This window comes from Crotalus tigris, unplaced genomic scaffold, assembly GCF_016545835.1.
Source record: "Crotalus tigris isolate CLP2741 ecotype Arizona unplaced genomic scaffold, ASM1654583v1 scf7180000018287.699579, whole genome shotgun sequence".
In the NCBI taxonomy this organism is placed as follows: Eukaryota; Metazoa; Chordata; class Lepidosauria; order Squamata; family Viperidae; genus Crotalus; species Crotalus tigris.
Window position 1 is genome coordinate 454,612 of NW_024096924.1, and position 22,023 is coordinate 476,634.

At 39.2% G+C, this 22,023-nt stretch overlaps 1 protein-coding gene across 7 annotated transcripts in view; it reads right to left on the reverse strand.

Annotated features, from left to right (window-relative positions):
• LOC120310748 (partitioning defective 3 homolog) overlaps nt 1-22,023 on the reverse strand; it is a 449,365-nt gene that overhangs the window by 315,704 nt on the left and 111,638 nt on the right. For 6 of the 7 annotated variants that reach the window (XR_005557452.1, XR_005557451.1, XM_039349526.1 and 3 more), the window contains 2 exons: nt 13,459-13,547; nt 8,155-8,238 (listed from right to left, as the gene is read on the reverse strand). Coding sequence is in view for 5 of the 7 variants with exons in the window: in XM_039349526.1 (XP_039205460.1) it covers nt 8,155-8,238; nt 13,459-13,547 (173 nt within the window). In the remaining 2 variants the exon portion in view is untranslated. The remainder of the gene's footprint in view (nt 1-8,154; nt 8,239-13,458; nt 13,548-22,023) is intronic. The other variant, XM_039349524.1, reaches the window with a different exon arrangement.

Genomic DNA, 22,023 nt, shown 5'->3' on the forward strand with positions numbered 1-22,023 from the left:
AGTGGAAGATGTACCAGGTATACTATTTTCAGCAAGGGGAAAAGGAACAACCCAGGTAACCATAGAACAGTCAGCTTAACTATAATGCATGGAAAGATAATACAGCAGGTCATTAATCAATCAATCTGTAAACATTTTGAGAACATTTTTTACCTTAACTTTTTTCTTAATTAAAAGAATGCTTTGAATATGATATATTTTGACTTCAGTAACGAGTCCAATAAATGGTTCTATAATATTTTGATTTCAGTAGTTAAGTAATCAGAAAACACCAGATCAATATCTGGTTTTAAAATCATGAAGTAGCAATTAAGCATCAGATAGTTTAATATAAGGGCAGAAATTGTAAAGCCAGGTCAGACAGCTAATACTATAGAAGACACTGAGAGCAAACTAAGAAAAAATAAGTATATTTAATAGAATACATGCAGAGTTCATTAAGAAACAAAGCTCAAGAACATAAAGGTTGGAGAATACTTAGCTTTTCAATAGAATTTATGAAAAGAAACTTAGCTGAAAAAAATGTCAGCAGCATGATGTGATTGTTCTAAAAAGATAACTAAGATAACTAAGTTGGTGCTAAGTTGCACCAACTGCACTGAACATTCCACACTATAAGAAGTTAACATTCTACTATATTCCACAGATCCATTTTAACCAATGAGCCTGATTCTGGAGAATCACATTTTAAGAAGGATTTGGAGAAAATGAAATTATAGGGATGGCATGAGCAAGAGACTAAAAACAATGAGGACAGCCTTTAGATTATTTAGGCTTGGAAAAAAGATGACCAAAATATTTGTACATGTGTGATTATAGCACATGTCAGCACTTTTCAAGTACTTGATGGAATTAAAGAGTGCAAGATGAGAATTATGATCTAAGTCAATGTTTCCAATTTGACATCCCAGCCAGAGAAGAGGTATGATTCTTCATGAGTGGTGGGCAAGTGTGCACAGCTCCTTTTGTAGCAGTGGACACGCACACCTGTCACTTGCACAAATGGAGCATACACACCTATGCTTGCCTGCTGCTTGCACAAGTGGGGATATGTGCAAGCAGTGGGTATGCTCTTGCCTGCTACTTCCACAGCCCAGTTCTAAAAAGCTCAAGGCCCAGTAGTGGGTCACAGCCCAGGGGTTGGGGACCCCTGATCTAAGTTACAGAAAGGCAGATTCTGTTTAGATGTTAGGAGAAGTTATACTGTGTATTTTTTATGTCCATCAGTTATTTTGTTTACTGTTTTTAAATGCTATATCAGCTGCTGAGAATCAAAATCTGTGAGTTGGTGGACATTCAAGCAGTCTAAATAAATAAAATTTGAAGTGCTTTAACAATAAAATTAATTACTAAAGGAAAAGGAAAATGCCCATTTACCTGATGTGTTCATCCAAGGGGCAGAAACCCAACAGAGATGCTTCAAACATATCCACTGATCAGAGAGTCAGAGTTCACTGTCTATTCTAATTTATATTTATTTATAGTCAAATTTATATTTAGATACATTTCTCTTTTCGATAATTAAGATTATCAAAAAAAAAGACTTAAGGCAAAAACTTGGGGAAATGCTTCTGCTAGAGAAACCAAATCGCATGAACCCAGTTTCCTTCAGATGTGTTATGCCTATAACTCCCAAACTTCCCAACAATTTAAAAGTCTCAATGCAACCAGTATCCAGGAATCTTGATAAATGTTTGTCCTTGACCTTTCCAAGCAAAATTTCTACTCTTAAATTATTTAGATTTCTGCTCTCTCCCAGCTCCATTCCTTAATATTTTAAAGACTTTATACCACATTTACCAATTACAGACTTATTCATTTAAAAATATTAACTTGGAGCCAGACAAAATTAAATGCTCATAGTTCCTTTAAATTAATTAAACGTCTAAGAAATGTTTTAATTTCACATTGGTTTCAATATAGCTAAATTGTAGCTAGCATGCAATGCAAGCTTATGTTAGTCGAGGGGAAAAAAATCTAATTTGGTTGCTGAATTAACCCATTTTTCAGAATTTGCACAATGCCCTTAATCATGAATAAACCAAATGCCAAAGCCATACACACAAAAAAAAGTTAAAAGCAAAGTTAAAGAGAGCAAAGCAGCATATTCAAATTGCTAGATGTTTAACTGGCTAGATAATTATGCTGCAAGAACACAGCAAATGAGTTCAACAAATTTGAAATATACTTTTGGTGCATACAGGCCAGGAACTAGATATTGTTTAGTTAGTTAGTTAAATATAAATTGAGTTGGATTGTACAAGTAAACTGCATTAGTGACCCTGACTGCAAGAGGGAAAATGAATATATGAAGCAGAGAGTAGAAAGAGCACAGAATATAAGGAACAGAGAATCTGAATTGATTTAAAATGTTTTTTGCTGTTTTTTTTTTTTAAAAAACTACCCTTTTATGCACAAGGAACTTTATTTTAAGGTGTGGAAAGGATTTTTTAAAATTAAAGTGAACTCTGTTGTAACAGTTACATTAATTCCATTTTAGTCAGAGAGACATGTGTTTCAGCATATTCGTGGTGCAGTAAATAGGGAGAACTACACTTTTATATGGTACCTAGGATGATCTTCCTTACAGATTGAGGCATTAGCACTGCCTAATGTTATTAAGATACATTACTTTCTTCACACAGCTGGGAGGCAGTTGGGGTCATTCAAATACTCAAAGCAATGATGCATATTAATGCAACCAATTTGAGAAATCAATAATACATTAGCTGATTATTTCCAGTTTTATCACTGATTACAATTTAAATATACAAGAGGAATGTTAGCATATGTGGCAGAGTTTATTTTATTTATTTAATCAAACTAATAAAGCTAGTGAAAAAGCATTGATGGAAGAATTAATCCCTGAACTTTTCAGATACATGTGAATGGTACACATAACCATAACTGAAGAGTACATCTGTTGTGTTTTATTTACAACTGAACTTCCTTCCTGTAAAATCATGTTCATTAAGTGGAAAAAAGAGAGGATTCAGGTAACTCTAGATATGATCTTGGGGAAGAGAGAAGGAAAGGAAATTAGGTATCACAGGAATAGAACTAAGTACTGTGTTCTGGTTAATTAAAATAATGCCAACTTGTGTTCTGGTTAATTAAAATAATGCCAACTAAGTATCTATTGAAAAATGACTTTGTTTTGCAGTCTTGTTACATAGTAATGATGATGATGATGATGATGATGATTTTCTTCCAATAAATTTAATTAACAGAATCTAATAGCTTTTTATTTATTTTTTCTCACAAGAGACTTTTATTAAATATGAAACGCTTCAGGGTTGTAGCCGTCCAGCTACAAGTGGTACTCGTGACCAAGTTTGAGATTCCTACTCTAAACTAAAAACAATTCATCCACCAGCCTATCATATGTCAGCCAAACAAAATACTGTTTCTAATACACCAGGTTAAACAATAACTTTCAGTGAAAGTTCCCTAAGAATACATTACTGCTTAGAACCACAACTATCCAAAGGTCATTTAAGATAAAGCTAGATTCTTATATCTATTCTCTACACAGATTTCAACGTATTATAAAAGTTTGTCTTTTATAAAAACTTTTAGCACTATAATAAAAATCATGATCAAGAAATAATTACACAATAATGCAGACAAATGTGAATTTGTTCATAGGGGAATAAAAAAAGTGTATGTGTTTTTCAATCTATTTTTTTTCTCATTTCAGTTATTTAAATTGAGGAATCCATGAAGCCATTGTTTCACCTAAAGTTCTCCATTCCTTTTTATTATTTTGCAGCTGACATTTTTCTGCTGTTCAACTCTTTTGGCTCAATGGCCAAATCATGTAAAAGCCACTGAGTTCCTACTTCCCTTTTATCTAGACCAGGCATGTCCAATTTGTGGCCCACAGGCCACATATAGCCATGACAGCTAGTAATTCAGCCCCACGATTGTAAACTTTTAACATTATTATGTGACATGTATATATTAACTACAGGTAACCCCCCACATATGAGCATTTATTTAGTGAGATTTTATAAAAATGAGGTTATTCAGAAAGGGTACTTACATTAGAAATTAAAAAACAGGCCTCTGTAGCCATGTGACTTGGATTCAGTCTCGGCTGCTGTGGTGGCCATTTTAACTCTATGACTTGCCTGGGCTGGTTCGGGCCTATGAGAAGCCAGAAGTGGGGTATTTTTTGTTTTTGTTTTGTGTGCCTGGTCACATGGCCAAACATCCAGTGATTTTTGTGGCCAGCACTGACCATTTGTTTTTGTTTTCTTGGAGCTATGTAGAAGATCTGCTGCTTGCTGGGCTTGACTAGAGAGCTAGATTTACTTCTGTAAGTATTTTAAAATATTCTTTTTAAATATTCTTTTTTGTTACTCTATAGTACTGTACTATATAGTTTGTAATCACTTTGATAACTGCTCTGCTTTTTATTGTGTTTGTAAGTACAGTACTTTGCAAGATTGTTTGTTTGCATTTACCTGAAACTTATAGCATGTGGCTGCTGCTACCTCCTCTCCCTAGCACAGACCCACCAGAGATTCTGCTGATGTCTTCCTGGAAGGAAATCCACCACCCACCCCATTTTGGATTTTGCCTGAAGAGGCTTATGTTGATCAGGGACAGTGTTGTTTTTTTTTAAGGTTTTAAATTTAAATTACCTCCAGAAGTTCTGGGTATTCCCTCACTGGAGGCTTTTAAGAAGAGACTAGATAGGCATTTATCAACAATATAGTACAGTACTATACTCTCTTGTGAGAGCAGTGGCTTAGACTAGATGACCTCAAGGTCCCTTCCATCTCAGTTACTGTTGCAAATTGACACCCCCATCTCCCTCTGTTTTCCTGCAATCAGACAGTTCTCTACACACCTCTAAAGAAGCTTGAGCTGCCTAGCAACAAATGGTTTTTTAAAAAAGCCTGCTGCCTGCTTGGGAGGCAATTTACAGTACTGTATTTCCTGAAACTGGAAACAGCTGTTTGGTAGCCGGAAACAGCTGGCAGCAGCAGCAGAAAAAATCTCTCAGTTCAGGCAGCCATCAGAGGAAATAGTAAGTCAAATCTTCATTCATTTAATGACCCATTTGATTCAATTAATGACTTTGATTTTAAAATGTTGTAATATTGAGTCTGATTCATTTGATGAGATTTTTGACTTACAAACCTAATGGGCAGGCTCTATTAGGCTCATATTTCGGGGACTACCTGTATATATTTTATATGTGGCCCAAAACAATTCATCTTCACTCAATGAGACCAAATTATTGGACAGTCATGATCTACACAAATGTCTATTATTTCAATTGATCCAACTAAGATGAAAGTATATGCTTATGCCATATACTAGGAAAAGAAGGGTGGTATTTGCCAATGAGAATATAAATGTAATCAGGTAGTTTTTAATATAAGTAGTAAAAGAAAGAATAGATGTATATTACTAAGAAAGCTAAGAAAGAGCAATATTCCAAAGAAATAAATTATATCCAAAATGTAAAGCCTTTCTTTAGTTCAGTGGTTCTCAACCTTTCTAATACTGTGACCCCTTAATACAGTTCCCCATGTTGTGGTGACCCCCAAGTGGGTGTGGCCATCAATAAGAGGGAGTAGGACAGCTAGGGAAAAGGGGAAAAAATGGCGGACAGTGTGGTTTGGCGACCCCTGTGAAATGGTCATTCGACCCCAAATGGGGTCCCGACCCACAGGTTGAGAACCACTGCTTTAGTTGAACTCTGCCTCCAAAGACTATATAGACTATATAGACTCATGGAAACAGTGCAGAAGCAATTTTAAATTTCTCAATCCACCCTAAACCCTGATATTCCCAGAATCTCTTTCAACCAAATACTAACCAGACCCAATCCTGCTTAGCTTTCAAACAAAGGCAGTCTTGGTGCTGAATCTCCTAAATCTCACTGTTCATTTACTGATCCTATTATCCATATTTAACAGTATCAGTAGAATGGTAAGAATGATAAGCAGAATTTCACTTCCAAAAAATCATGGAATTCCCAGATTAGCATTGTAATATTCAGACTATAAAACACTATTGATTATTCCAAAAATTGTGCAATAAGTATCTTTTTTTATTTACTAATGCCGTATTTTCCGGCATATAAGACGATTCTAAACCATGCAAATCTTCTCCAAAGCCAGGGGGGTCATCTTATACGCCAAGTTGTCTTATACGCTGAAAAATACTGTTTTTTGGCGTATAAGATGACTTTCTAACCATGCAAATCTTCTCCAAAGTCGGGGGTCATCTTATACGCCAATTTGTCTTATATGCCGGAAAATATGGTAGCTAAGATAAAGATATCAGCAATTAATAAAATACGTTCTCTCCCAGTCTGTGGAAAAAATGTTTTCCACAAAACTGTTTGTGGTACAAAAAGATTGGGGACTGCTGTTCTACAGAATAATATATCAGGATCCATAACTGAAATAAAAGATATTTGATCAAATTATATATTCACTTCATTGCTAATAGGTCATTTTTAGAAAATATGCACATTCACATTTTACAGAAATAAGCTGCCTGACCTTCAAAAATTGGATAAGGTATTCTGAGTCTTTTTATTGCTTTATATTATTCTAAAGATATAAAATGCAGTGACTCTCATGTGTTTTTGAACTGCTCACAAGTAAAGAGAAAATTCAATATTTTAGCTAAGTTCTACTTTCTGATCCAAGCATTTCAGCATTTGTACTTGGAATTCTGATATGAAGAACCACTATTCGATGAACCAGTTTGGTTTGGTGGTTAAGGTGCTGGCCTAAAAACCAGGAGCCAGGAATTTCTAGTCTACTTTAGGCAGTCATTTTCTCTCAGCCCAACTAACCTCACAGGGTTGTTGTTGTAGGGAAAATAGAAGGAGCAAGGAGAATTAGGCATATTTGCTACTTTCAGTTATTTATAAAAATAATAAAGACAGATAAAATAAATAAAAGTAGAGCTGCATTTGATGTTCTCTTCTAATTTTTCACAGAAAATTACTATAAGAAAATTTTCAACTTTTTTCAGAGTATCTTATGAAGCTGTACCTACTTCAGCATTATATTTAAATGAGCGCCCAGAATGAATTATTTTTAAATCATAATCAAAACATTCTGTGGAACAAAAACTCTTCTATTTATCAAGAATTTTAAAAAGCAGATAAAATATATTTCCTCTACAATGACATTGGCTTTTAATCACATCACATCAGTTTATAATCCAGGATTCTCTTTATAAATGTATGTTTGGATCTTTCTCACCAGGATGATGTAAAATATAAATGTTTTTTTTCTCTGTTAATGGTAATCCATTTTTTTCTACTTCTCCTCAAATCCTACTTACGTTACTGAGGAAGTGTCAAGAGTTGGATTTTATACTACAAACTTGCAAATTTTGGCACAGAATCATACTTGTGTCAGCTCATTTAATTTTTCAAGTACATTTAATCACAGAACCTGAATACCGGAATGCTATCTCAATAAAGTAAGCACTGATATTTTAATTCAGTTCCCTGACAGTATATGGCATAAGGCCATTATTGGTAATATATTCATTTTACTCATCACCTGGTTCTTTCCTTGTTTTTTGGATGTGGTGCAATATAAGACACTCATGTTCAGCAACAAATCAAAAAAATTGTGCTATATTTTATATAACTAACTTTATTTAATATAACCTTGACTGTATTTTTTTTCTTCCATGTTTGAGTGAAAAACTACCCACAGAATGTTGTCATGATTTCAGATGCTGCTAGTTTATACATTATATTCTTGCAACTAGCAAAAAATTGTGCACCATTTCTAATATCAGACTAAGGTGAAACAGAAACTTTTTATGAGGCTGTGACAGAAATAATTTACATTCTTGTAATCCAGCTTCATATTAGGACAGAATATTATAACTTTTTTATATATAAATTAGAACTAGTTCTTGACTAACTTAGTTATATTCAGAAAAGATTTCTTAAGGATCCAACAAAAAGACTTTCTGGTGAAAGAATCATGTTTCTATTTCAAATAGATACACTATTCTTATAAACTATAAGATGTCCATAGTTGTTTTGGAAATAGGCAATCAATCAACCAATCAACCTACAAATCAATCAATCACATAAAAACAAAAAACAACATATCTAAGGAAATGAATCAATTAAAAACCTATACGGTACATTACCTTCCGCCTCGAGCACTGAAAGGAACTACATGGATCCCCAAAGGTCCACCATCATTGGAAACTTCAACGAGCTTTACCATATCACTGTGAGACAATGATGAATGAAGGAAAGTGAACATGGACCAAAAAATGACCACACACTTCTACAAAAACACAAACCCAAAACTAAACACAGATATTTGAAAACTAGTGAAGATAAAAGCAACATTGATTCTTACATACCGCAGTAATAATCTGACAGCATGAAAGAAAATCCATAATAAAAAATAATAATTTCATTAGTTATTCAAGTGAAATGCAGTTATGTATCTATAAGCCAATATAAAAATTGCATTATATCCAACAATGAAAGAAGTTTGAGACTGGCTTTTTGAGGAATTAGGTATCAAACTAGGGCTAAATCAAATTGTCCTAAAGAAAACAAAGTTCCATTTCTTTTTGCTTTGCAGTATTTCCATAAATAACTTTCAAAATGACATAAATATAAATTGAAACAGTATTGTAGATTGCTGAAGAGCCTATCGTGTTTCCCCAAAAAATATTTATTTATTTATTTTGCCTCAAAAAGAGGCACCAGGTCTTATTTATGAGGGGTGTCTTTTATACTCACCTCCAGAACCGACAGCCCTGACCAGCTGGTCCACTTCTTCTGTGGTCCAAGGAGCAGTTTCATTCTGCAGTTGCATTCCAGCCTGCATTGTGCAGTCAGGCATAAGCAGCCGAGTATTGAGCTATGGACTGAATCCATAGTTCAGTTCTTGGCTGCACAGGCCTTCCGGAAAGGCCTCTGATTGTGAAATGCAGGCCTGGCTGTAGAAGACATTGCAGAAGAAGTGGGCCAGCGAGAAAGGTAAGTGGGTGCAGCTCCATCCCCACTCCTGCCCTAGCTTGATTTTTAGGTGTGTGCCTTGCCCCAGAACTAGGGCTTATTTTGGGGGTAGGGCTTATATTAGGCCCATCCCCAAAAATCAAGTTTCAGGGAAAGACGGTAAATATATATTGTCTTGGCATAATTATCACTGTAATTATTTACAAATTTTATAGATTTTATAAATTAATAATTTGTACTGAGAGTTGATAATATAAATCTCTCAGTCCTTTGGCTCTAATTAAAACATAAACAACTTTTCTTAGTTAACATTAAATCTGGATGAATTAATCTGCTTCAAACCACTGACTTTTCTAAAAAAAACCTGATCCAATGTAACATTCCAGATCAATCTGAATTTAACTGTCAAACTGAAAATTATCAGAATGATATGCAAGTGACATTCAATTCAATGATTCCATTTAATCACTTTAATAATTCTATAAGAATCACATCAATGTCTGAATTTGCAAATGCAATATTTAAACCATATCGCAAAATGGATTTTTGCCCTGGTATGCTGAACATTCACTGTCAAAAGTTCTCATACATCACCCATATAACAATATTCTGACACTGTTCTAAACTATTTTTAGCTCAAATTTATCAAAGTTAAACAATCATAATTTATGAATAGATCTAGATTTGTAAAACAGCGTATTCCATTCCACTATAATTTCCATTCAGCTATAATATTATTTGGCAAATCCTTATGCAGCATACATCAAAACATATAATATAAATTAATTTGCTGTCATTTCATGTATAACTACTCCTTTTAACACATTATTTTCAAAGCCTCTTTGAAATAGTTTTCATCAGTTGTTTTTATTACCCACTTTTGTGTCAGGGATGATGAAATAATGAAATTGTATGTGCAGACTGGGCTTTCCTTGCTGAATATCGATATTAGCTTTAGGGGGGGGGTTGAAATAAGAGAAATCTGGATTGCATATTAATTGATCAATACTTATATGCAATCACACGTGACATGTATAACCATGCATTACATTATTGATATAAGCTTAGCTATGGAAGTTATGATCGGGATACAGCCAACTTCTTATAAGAGTACATTTTTAGCTTATTGCAATAAGGAAGTTGTTATTCAAATAATGAAAATAGTTCTCTTTGTATCATTCAAATTGAATTTTTATTTATAAATTATTAATTTCAAAACATCTGTAATTTTTTTTATTTAATTGCTTTAAGAATGTGAAACCAGCTTATCTTTTCTAATCAGAAGCTAAACTATGTTCTGCATTATAACCTCTGGAATTTTCAGTGAGCTGAACAGTTTTATAAACTTGGCATATCTGAATGGCAACTCTTACTCCCAAATGCAGCATTAAAAACTAATTTTTAAATATGAAAAATATTTCAAAAGCAGCTTGTCAGATATCACAGGGAGGAAAGTGTTACTTTTTCTACTTTTTAAATTCTACTACAGCTTTTCAGTTCTTTTTTTTGCAAGGAATATTTAAACATTCCTCCAGTCTTCTTGTAATTTGAATGTAGTTCATTTCCTAATCATTCTGTCTCACCCTTTCTTTGTGCCATTTGCTTAGTTCTCCTACTTAGCTATCCCTCCCAAAAAGGGCTTTTCCAGATAAACTGATTTGTCTCTCATTCTAATCCTTTCCAGCCAGCACGCTTTACAATGTAGTTTTAAAATTATGTTGCAGTCACAGCAAATGGAAGCCACAAAAGAAGGAAGATCTAGAAAATGATCAAATTGACTTCTCATTATTTGTTCAATGATTTTCTCTTTCTTTCTACACTGCTTGAATTATCCAATTTCCACTTATTGTGTTAAAAATGAGCAAGTCCAATAATAATCGTTTATATGTCATAATGGATTCTTTCCAGATGTATTCTCAAGCACATAACTGTAACTATCAACATTACACGTAATGGTTAGGAAAAGATACCAATTTCACAAGTTGATTTTTATATTTTGGCACGCGTTGTGTCTTCCATTTATTAGAAAATAACAGATATCATCATAAATGTCCAAAATCCTCCAAAGCATTTAGATTTTGAGGAACAATTCTGTAAAAATTTACTGACAATCTCTTTTCATGAGAACTTTATTCACTAAGATTAAAGACGTATCCGCAGACCCATAATGCAAAGATATAGCTTTTTGGACAAGCCTTTAAAGCTGGAAAGGTAGAACAAAGAAATGAAGAAGATCATCAGCAACAAAATAGGTAAACTCAATTATAGCAGTAAGTATATTATAGGGCAGTGATGGCGAACCTTTTAGATTTTGCAACCCAAAACCACTTAGGCATTGGCTGGGTGTGGCCCATTGGGTGGATGTGCCCATTGGGTGGGCGTGGCTGCAGTGGTAACGGCAGACTGGGTGAGACTAAAAAGTTCAATCAATCAATTCCAACTTTGCAAGGTTTTTTTCCCCGTGAGAAGTTGAAATTGACTGATTGATTGAACCTTTTTTTTTTTTTGCACACAGCGGCAGAGGCCTAAAGCGAAAAGGTTTATAAAACCTAGCTGAAGGCCTAGGACTAGGGCGACAGCGCGCGTGCCCACAGAGAGGACTCTGAGTGCCACCTCTGGCACCCGTGCCATAGGTTCGCCACCACTGTTATAGGGAGATTATTATTTGAAAATCCACATTAGTATCAAGCAGAAATCAGGTGTGGCTTGGCGCAACCAAAGAGACAGAATCCAGGTTATCTCTCTTAAAAATAAATGTTTATTCAGCTGAACAAAAACCCATAAGTTTGGAAGAACCTTGGATGTAGTTTGAAGCAAGTATATATAGATTTCTTGTTTTTACTTAGTTACATAAGAGGAAGCCAGCATACAGTTCTCAGTGAGGTAAGATATAGAAATTACAAAAACATTTGTGCATGCATCTTATGGTCTTAATCATGTGCTTAGCTCACAAGCTCATGGTTTCTTGGAACTTTCCACAACACCAAGGGCTTGCTAATTTCAGCCATTTCAACATAAGAACCTTTTAACCCAGCGGTTCTCAACCTATGGGTCGCGACCCCATTTGGGGTCGAACGATCATTTTACGGGGGTCGCCAAACAACGCGATCCGCCATTTTTCCCCCTCAGGGGGCAGCGCCACACATGCGCGCCGCATGACCAGGGGTCGCTGTATAAAAAGGTTGAGAACCGCTGTTTTAACCAATCATCAGAGTTATCAGAATCCTGATCAACATTAGGGACAAGTCATCATGAAAAAAAATCTATGTGGTCACTGAGAACTGACACCAACTTTATGATGCACAATCAGTCACATAATCAAAAAAGAGATATCTGAAAAAAGAGACCCCGAACGGGGTTGTGAAAATTATTTTCTACATAGTCAAAACTAAACAACTAGAGGTTTTTTACAAAAACAAGGAACAGATGAAACTCTGTGCCTTGCCCAAAGAACTTCTGCTTCTAATCCTTTACCTAAAATGGATAGGAGAAAAAGGTTAAACAGAATCTGCGCCTCATACACAGAAACTGCTGTAACGGCTTTATGTCTACTTGAGCTTTCATGTCTTAAAAATATATATTCTTGCAATATTTTGCCTTCTTAGCCAAGAGAAACCTGACACATGCATTTGATTGGAGGATATTTGAACCTGTATCCAAATATTAATATGATGATTAGACTGGAATTGGCACCAGGCAACAGTGCTGAATCCTATAGCTCATATGTGCACAGATGTCCAGGATTTCTAACCTTGTTGACCCAGCCAAGAACAGATTCAATATGAGTTTCTGTAAATCAGAGGTCTGCAGACCAGTTGGGAACTGGGTCGTGTAAGTGGCAAGCAAGTGCACGAAGCTGTATTTTCACACGCACTGCTTTAGGTTGCGCACAACAAACCATCCCCCTTCCCTTCCTGCCGGTCCATGGAATTGGAAAGATTGGGGGCCGCTGCTTTAAATTACATCTCATCCCTCGTATCATCTGGTTCTTCTGATGAGAAATGTCTAGTATGGCTTCATACCTATGGGATACCTCTCATTTTGTTCAGATCACACAAGCCCTACAACATAACAAGGTAGCGCTTCAGTGGTATTGATTCTAACAAATCATACAGATTTTGTCCATGGAGATCTATATTGAATCTGATCCTTCACCTCGTCCAAAGGTACAGTCATCACCATTGTAACTGACTTCATCCACTTTGCTAGTACTTATTCTATCTGTCCTTCCACTTTTCCCAGACCTAGAGTTTTCTTTAGAAAGCTAAATCTTTGCATAATGTGTCCAAAGTAGGATATTTGAGTAAACTCATTTGTACCCAGAGTGAGAACTCTGGGTTGATTTTTTAAAAATCTATTTGTTCATTTTTTTAAGTGTCTTCTTCAATACCAAAGTTCGAAACTATCAAGACTTTTTCTGAATTTAACTCTTAATATTTTAAATATTAAATAGTTTTAAAAAGCCATAAACTTACTCTAACGAATAGGTGATGTTATCCAAACCTGCATCTGCATGACCCACTGGTTCTACTCTGCTCTCTTCTTCTTCTGTCCCATCATCATCCTAGTAATAGCAAAAGAGATAACCAAATTTAAGCACAAGTGATGTGTAAGAATACTCACACAATTTTGATACACTTAATTATTAAAATATTTTGCATCTTATATGGCATACAGATAGTCTTTGGGTTATACAGCATGGAATGGCTAAGGCATTGGCTAGAAACCAGGAAGTGGTAAGTTTTAGTCCCACTTTAGGCATGAAAACTGGCTAGATTATCTTGGGCCAGTCACTTCTCTCAGCTAACCCCAACTCACCTACGGATTTATTATTGTGGGACAATAGCAAGAGGAAATAAAATTGGTAAGGTTTGCCATCTTAAGCTGAACATGAAACAAACAGGCAGGATAAAAATTTTAAAAATGCACTTGTATAACACAACATCACATAATCACATGGTTTAGCGACAATAATCCCAACAGTCATTCTTGCTATTATAACACCAGGACTGTGCAAGTTGTTAACCAAGGATCTCACATGACCATGATAAGGGAAAGCAGGAATCCCAGGCAAGCAGGCCAGTGGGTGAGCCTCGTGGGTAAGAGTTATGGGTGGGTGGGCAGATGCCATAGGCAGGCAAGTGCACAGATGAGAGATAAAGAAACAGATATGGGACTGACTTGGAACCTCCTGCTGGCTTCTCTACTGACTTTGTGGGAGACTGGCAGGGAAGGTTGCAAATGGTGATCACATGTCAGCTGCAGTGGTTGTAATTGCAAGTGCCTAAATCACAATCAGGAGACTGCTGTGATAGCCACAACTTTGAAAATCAGTTGCAAGTGTCCTTCATAACTTTTAATGATCAGCTAATAAGGGGTTATAATCTGAGGACCACTTGTTCATCAATATGGTGCTTGAGTGGATAGCTTCACCTATAAAAATAAATTTATGAATATTTTTAATATCACCTTTCCCATTATTCAATGCCATAATTTATACTAGGAAAACAAGATTAATTAATTTAGTGTTACACTAGAAATAGCAGAATTAAAACATATAATCCAAACTGCAAAACCAAAATTGAAGTAGCAAAATAGTAAGAACAAGAATTACAGGTGATATTCATGAATTACACCTAACATTATGTGAGATTGCCCTAGAAGATAATCCAGAAATTCCATTTAGAACAAAATACTGTGCTTTATAAATTCATTGCATCAGTTTAAGCATATTCTTCATTGGCTATCAATTTCAGTCCTAATTAAGGGTCTTGTAATTAATCTTCCAAGCCTTGACTGTTCAGAACAATTGCTGTAAAATCAAAATAGAGCATTTCAAGTTCAACAACTTTGAATTTGAAAATGCTTTGCACACAATTATAATAAAATACATGGACTGAAGTAAGAGAAAAACACAATGAAACCACATAATATATATTTTAAAAATTTAAGGATTTTTTAAATTAGTTTACAATATAAAATACAAAAATATGAAAACAAATAATAGGAAAAGGGTAGGGGAAAGGGAAGAGGAAAGTGTAGAGAAAAAGGAAAAAAGAAAAAAAGGCATTGACTTCTAATACCTTTTGGTGCAGTAGAATAAGGAGTTAACCTCAACTTTTTTGCTTTTACATAATGGTATAAACTAGCCATTTCTATAACAACAAATCTATCTAATCAGTAAAATCCAAAATCAAATTTAAGAAAAATTTAAGCAGTGACAGAATATAGAATTTGGTGACAGGGTATGACATTAAACATGCCATTAATTTTTAGTTACATCACATTGATTGAAAAGGTGTGTTGTCTTACCTGAACGCCTTTTCTCAGCATAAGGAATGTAGAATCAATTAGACCAATCAATCAAAGTTGCCACGCCCCTGCTGGGCCTGACCATGCCCCAGTTTCGAAGAGGGCGAAGCCAATGATTGTGTGATGTGTTAGTTCCCGGACTGCTGACACTGACCTGATTGCTGAAGTGAAAGGGGAGGGGGTGGATTCTACATTCCTCATGCTGAGAAAAGGCATTCAGGTAAGACAACGCCCCTTCTCCAGCATGTAAGGAATGTAGAATCCATGAATGGGACATACCAAAACCCATTTGACCCCATGGGTGGGACGCAGGCCAGTCAAGTGTCGTTGCTGAATTGGACCACCTGTTGTAAGACCCAGCAGCCGAAGGAGGCCTCTGCAGAAGCAAATTTTTCAAGCATGTAATGACGGATGAAGGGGGAAGGAGATGACCACATCGCCGCCCTACAGATGTCAACTATGGAAGTTTGAGTTTGCCACACAGCTGATGCGGAAGCAATGTGCATGGAATGTGTCGTTAGACGGCCTGGAACTGGCAAGGAGCTGACCTGGTAAGATTTGGCAATGCAGGCCTTAATCCACCAGGCAATAGTAGAAGAAGAAACCTTCTGCCCTTTCGAACCCGTACGGAAGGAGACAAAAAGTGCCTCAGATTTATGAAAGGAAGCAGTCCTCTTAAGGTAACAGCGCAGCACCTTGTGTGCATCCAGGGAGTGCCATTGCCGTTCCAGGACATGTGAGGGATTGGGACAAAAGTCCAGCAACACGATCTCCTGTGCCTGGTGAAACAATGTGTTTACCTTGGATACAAACAAGGGGTCCAATCCCAGTACCACCCTGTCATAGTGGAAGGTACACAGGTCCTCTCTAATAGAAAGAGCTGCCAGTTCCGAAATGCCCCTTGCCAATGTGATTGCAACCAAGAAGGCCACCTTATGAGACAAGAGACAAAGACTGCAAGATCTGATGGGTTCAAAGGGGGATCCTGTAAGAGCCTGTAGAACTCGGGGTAACTCCCAAGTGAGATAAGGATGGACTACAGGAGGTCTGCGGTTTGTAACTCCCTTGATAAAAGATTGAACCCTCGGATGATGAGACAATGGCACGGAATTGGCACAGGTGAACACCGTGGAGAGTGCTGCCACTTGCCTACGGATAGTGCTGGGTGCTAGACCCATATCCACTCCCTCCATGAGATACTCGAGAATTCTCGGGATAGTGAGAGAAGAGATGGACAAACTATTGTTGTCACACCAGTTACAGAAGTTTCTCCAAGTGGCACCATAAATCCGATTTGTCGCCGGTCGCCTTGAAGCCTGATATCACTCTGGGGGAGTAAGATCCTTGTGTCAGGAACTGGCGTTCAGATGCCAGACGGCTAATTGGAGCCACTGCGGGTCTGGGTGTTGTATGACCCCTTACGTTAAAATTATCTACTCTGGAGGAATTCTCCACGTAGGAGCTACGTCGCGGTACCGTGGTCGCCTCGGCCAGTGTGGGGCCACAAATATCAGCTCCGCTTGTTCCTGCAACAGTTTTCTGATGACAGCCAGAATCAGAGGGAAAGGTGGGAAGGCATATAGTGGACCCTCCGGCCAAGGACTGCAGAGGGCATCTGCTCCCTCCGATCCCTGAGAGGGGAACCGAGAGAGAAACCGGGGAAGTTGGGCGTTAGCTAGGGAAGCGAATAGGTCAATCTTGGGCAAACCGAACTGATGCGTGATCTCCGGAAGAGGCGGGGTGCAAATACCACTCTGAATAATCTACCGTAGAGTGACTCAGATAATCTGCCTATCTGTTCTCCACTCCCGAGATGTGCTCCACCTTCAGGGACAGAAGATTCCTCTCCGCCCATGATCTCAGTAGCTGGGCCTCGGACATCAGGGCCTGAGATCGAGTTCTGCCCTGTCTCTTTACATGGGCCTTTGCCATGTTGTCCATCAGGACCAACATGTGGCAACCCGCAATCGTCTTGCAGAAGTGATGAAGTGCCAGATGTATAGCTCTGAGCTCTAGCCAGTTGATGTTCTGCTTGAGGTCCCGTTGGGACCACCGGCCCTGGGTGAACTGAAGTTGGAGGTATGCACCCCATCCAAATAGGCTTGCGTCCATGGTCAAAGTTACTCAAACCAGTTCTCTGAAGAGAGATCCCTTAGACAAAGCCAGGGATAGCCATCAGAGAAGGGATGTGAGTTTCTGTGCTGGGACCCGTACCCTCTGGGGAAAGGAAGCTATGCCCCACCTCTGGTAGGGAAGCAAAAACCACTGGATCTGTCTCATATGGAGTCTGGCCCAGGGCACTAGGGCAATGCAGGAAATCAGTTTTCCCAACAGCTGTCAGAGCATGAGTAGGGTCACCCATTTTTCCCTGCGCACCTTGAGGATCAGTGTGCGAATGCTGACCTGACGTTCCTGAGATAAGAAAACCTGGCATAGGTTGGTATCTATTATTGCGCTCAAGTGTAACAGCCGGTTGACTGGAGTCAAGTGGCTCTTTTGGAAGTTTAGCAAAAAAACATGATCCTGAAGTGTCTTGATTGTTAGTGCCATGTCCGACCGAGCGTTCAGTGCTGAGGATGATTGGATTAGAATGTCGTCCAAGTAACACTGAATGCGGACTGGCACCAATCTGAGCTGAGCGGCAAGAACCGCCAGGACTTTGGTGAACACCCTGGGGTCCAATGATAGGCCAAATGGCAAAGCCTTGTATTGGTAATGATGGTTGGAATACCTGAATCTGAGCAACCGTCTGTGCCCCGGATGTATGGGAATATGAAGGTATGCTTCTGTAAGATCTATTGATGTCAGGAAATCCCCCTGATGAATGCTGGCCAAGATGGAGTGAAGAGTCTGCATCTTGAACTTGTGATATACTAGGTACGAATTTAGAACCTTGAGATCGAGTATTGCCCTCCATCCACCCGAGGCTTTCGGAACCATGAAGAGGATGGAGTAGAAACCCTGTCCCAATTGATCCGAAGGTACCTGCTCTATGGCCTCTATGTTTAGTAGATGTTGAATGGGACCCTGCTTTACAGGATTTCGTGACAGAAGGAAGGCGATAAACCACCGAGGGTGTGTATGTTAAGAACTCCAGGGATAGACCGTCCCTGATTGTGTTGAGAACCCAAGTGTCCATGGTGGTGTCTTCCCATCTGTGGAAATAATAAGCCAGTCTGCTGCCTATGGGAGGAGTCCGTTCTAAGTCATTATGACCTATGGAAGGGATGACCTCCCCTACCACGAAAGGGCCACTTGTTCTGAAATTGTGGTTTTGGCCTGTCTCTGTAGCCGGACCGGTCCAAGGAATGGTCCGGCCCTGCTGAAAAGGACCGAGATGCGCTCCCCGAAGCCTGGTCTGAGCCTGCCCGAAAGGAAGGATGGCGGTTGTATGGATTGAAGCGTTTGCCTGTTCTTTTGGAAAGGTGAGAGATTACTCTCTTCTTTTCTCTGTTTTCCACCAGGTAAGGAATGAGGCCCTCCCCAAAAAGGCGACTGCTCTGATATGGGGCAGCAGCCACCCTCCATTTGTGCCTGGTGTTGGCACGCCAATTCTTAAGCCAGAACAATCTACATGCAGCGACATTAGAGGCTATGGCCCAGGTCGAAAACCTGGCCAATTGCAGAGACACATCCGCCATGTATTCTAGTGCTGCCCATAACTTTGTGACGTCCTGGTGTACCCTTACCCTGTCTGGGGAGATTCTGGACTGAAGCTCGCAAAGCCACATCAGTGAAATCGTGGCGAAGGAGTTCGATGTGGAAGCTCTTATCGCCCAAGCCAAGGCCTGGTGTGTTCTATGGAAGGAAACCTCAGATTTTTTGTCCTTGGCCTTCAGGGCCTCAGACATATCCCCCTGAGTCTGACAAGATGGGAGAAAGAGACTCATCTACTCCCGGAAACTCCAGCACGTCATTGAGGGTAGAGATCGTATCTAAAAGTTTGCGGTCTATTCCCCCAAGGGCCGAGAAGGTGCCAGGGGATTCCCATTGATCCTGAACGGATTTCAAAAACATGGAAGGGCAAGGGATCTGTTGGTTCTTTTTAACTGGTTCCGAAAACAGCGGATCAGAACTCTGGCCAAAATCCTGATCAGACGCTTGGGGTTTCCCTGGTTCAATCTTTCCGGTGGCACAGGCCTTGCATAAGAGCAAAGGAAAAGAAGTAGAATTAAACATGCCGACCAGGGGAATGGCTTCTGTGTGAATGTCCTTATCATCTGACTACAGACCCTCTTTGAGGGCCTGCTCAGAATATTCGGATTCCTCACTGCCCACCAGAATGCAGTGAGGCCGGATCTGGGAACTTATAATCCCTGGGCTGTGCAGTCCACGCAGATGGAGGGGGATTTGACGGCCCTGGGACAGATAGGGCCCTCGCAGAAGAGGCCATGGCTTGAGCCACCGCTTGCGAAATCATGGTCTGGAGCTGGAGGTTGAAGGTTGTTCCGGGGACCGGAGGCCCGCCACTGTAGGAGTGAAAGATACCGATGGAATCTGAGGTGGACCCATAAGGGAGAAACTCCCTGGGGTTCCACAAGCCACTGAAGGAGAGATGAGTTCGGCAGATGGTACGGGATCTTGAATCTGCATCCTCAGATCCTGTTCAAAAAGAGAAAGGTGATCCCAGCTGAATCCAAGTAAGGGACCCTGTTCGAGACCCTGTTCAGGGGACCAAGTCTGTGCAAAGGATGAGGGGCGTGGGCCCTCTGCTGTAGATGTAAGGGGGGGAAGTGGAGGCAGGTTGGACTCCGCTGCACATTGTTGGGCCTTGGAAAATTGTCTTTCCAACGCCCTATGCCTGCTACCTGCCTGCTTTACAGCCGCTTTAGAGGCCCGTTTAGTCTTGGTTTTGACCTTTGCGGCCGCTTCTTGGTTGGGTGACTTGTATTTCTTATTTCCACTGGAAGTGGAAGCCTGTTGAACGTGTTATCCATCCTGCTGAATAAAACAGGAGTTTTCCAGCAGATCGCCGAAGCTGTCCTGGTCTGCAGGAATTAAGGCTATGGCCCATCTAGATGGTACAGGCCTACACGAGGGTCTGTGAAGTCCGGCCCACCGTTAAGCGCAGAGTCACACTGTGCAATGTAAGCCGCATATCACCCAGGGAGCTGTCCTTTCCCCTTTCAATTGATTAGTGTCCTTGGTTCTTAGTACTGTAAACAATTGATTTATTATTATTTATTTTTATTTTATATTATTATTATTATTATTATTTTCTGGGGGACCCTCGTGTCTCATTTAGTGCCGGCTAGGACAGCAATTGCCATTCCACTAGATATAGACAGCAGAACAGGCAAGGCAAGATACAACCCAATTAATTTTATGTGAATAGTTAGAGCAGTGGTTCTCAACTTTTTTAATGCCACGACCCCCAACCGGTCGTAAGTTGAGGACTACTCAACCGGTCGTAAGTCAAGGATTACTCAACTGGTGCAGCACCGTTTGTAGAATGGGACTTTTGGCGGGCTCAACAGGGCCGAGACAGCCTGGGCAATTCCTCTTGGCTTTTGAAAGCCAATAGAATTAGACTCTATTCAAGAGAGTCTATTCTATTGGCTTTCAAAAGCCAATAGAATAAAAGGGAGTAGCACAGCTAAGGAAAAGGGGAAAAAATGGTGGACTACGTTGTTTGGTGACCCCTGTGAAATGGTCGTTTGACCCCAAATGGGGTCCCGACCCACAGGTTGAGAACCACTGAGTTAGAGCAAGCTAGCAGACAGCAATGTGAAGATGCTTAACACTGTATACTCAAGGTAAAAATACAGATACAACTGAGAAATGACAAATGAACCTGCACAATGCAGAGGGAAGATTGAAAACAAAAGAGAAATTGATTCTGAAAATTCTCCTCGCCAGCCATGTGGTGGCCTAAAATGGTGTCCATAAGACTGGAGAAGGACCTGGAACACAATGAGGGATATAGGAGCCCTATATCCCCAGCGAGAATTAGAAAAAAAAACCCTGTCCCTCGCCGGTCAAGAAAAATTTTTTATAAAAAGGGTTCCCAACTGCCCCGATGGCCCACGCTGCCAGAGGAAATAACAGGCAAGGAGCAACGAAAATATCAGGGAAAAGGGAACGATCGCATGGCGAGCCACAAGATGGCACCCGCGACTGTCCGTGAGAGAAAAGTAAAACAGGCAAGTACTAAGGCGAAGTTTTGGAGAAAGCAGCAGGATAAAAGGTTGGTCAGAATGCAACAGAAAAACCTGGGAAAGTTATAATCAAGGAGATCCGATCGTTGCGCTGCGCAAAAAACAGCGATCGTGACGATCAGCTGATCAGCAGTAGAAAGTTAGCTGAGGGCAAAGAAACAAGGCTAATTTGTAAAATAGGGCAGCGCTGAGCCCAGCGCTGAACTAGCTCATAAAAGGAACAAAGAATCCACGAAATGGGAAAAAAGGCAAATCCTACCTGTCTTCCTAAGCTATATTCAGGAGCCAAAGTACCACGTCTCTTCTGGGCTGAGACCAAAAAGAAACTGGGGCACGGTCAGGCCCAGCATAGACGTGGCAACTTTGATTGATTGGTCTAATTGGGCTAGAGGACTTCTAAAACTCATTCATGGATTCTACATTCCTTACATGCTGGAGAAAAACCTTGCATATACAAATAGAAATACTCTTAGCAACTGAATCAATTGAAGGAGAAAAAAATCCTGCTTGCATAAATTATACTGAATAAATATTATGAAATTAAATCTTTCCCTGCCATAGAAAGATGAA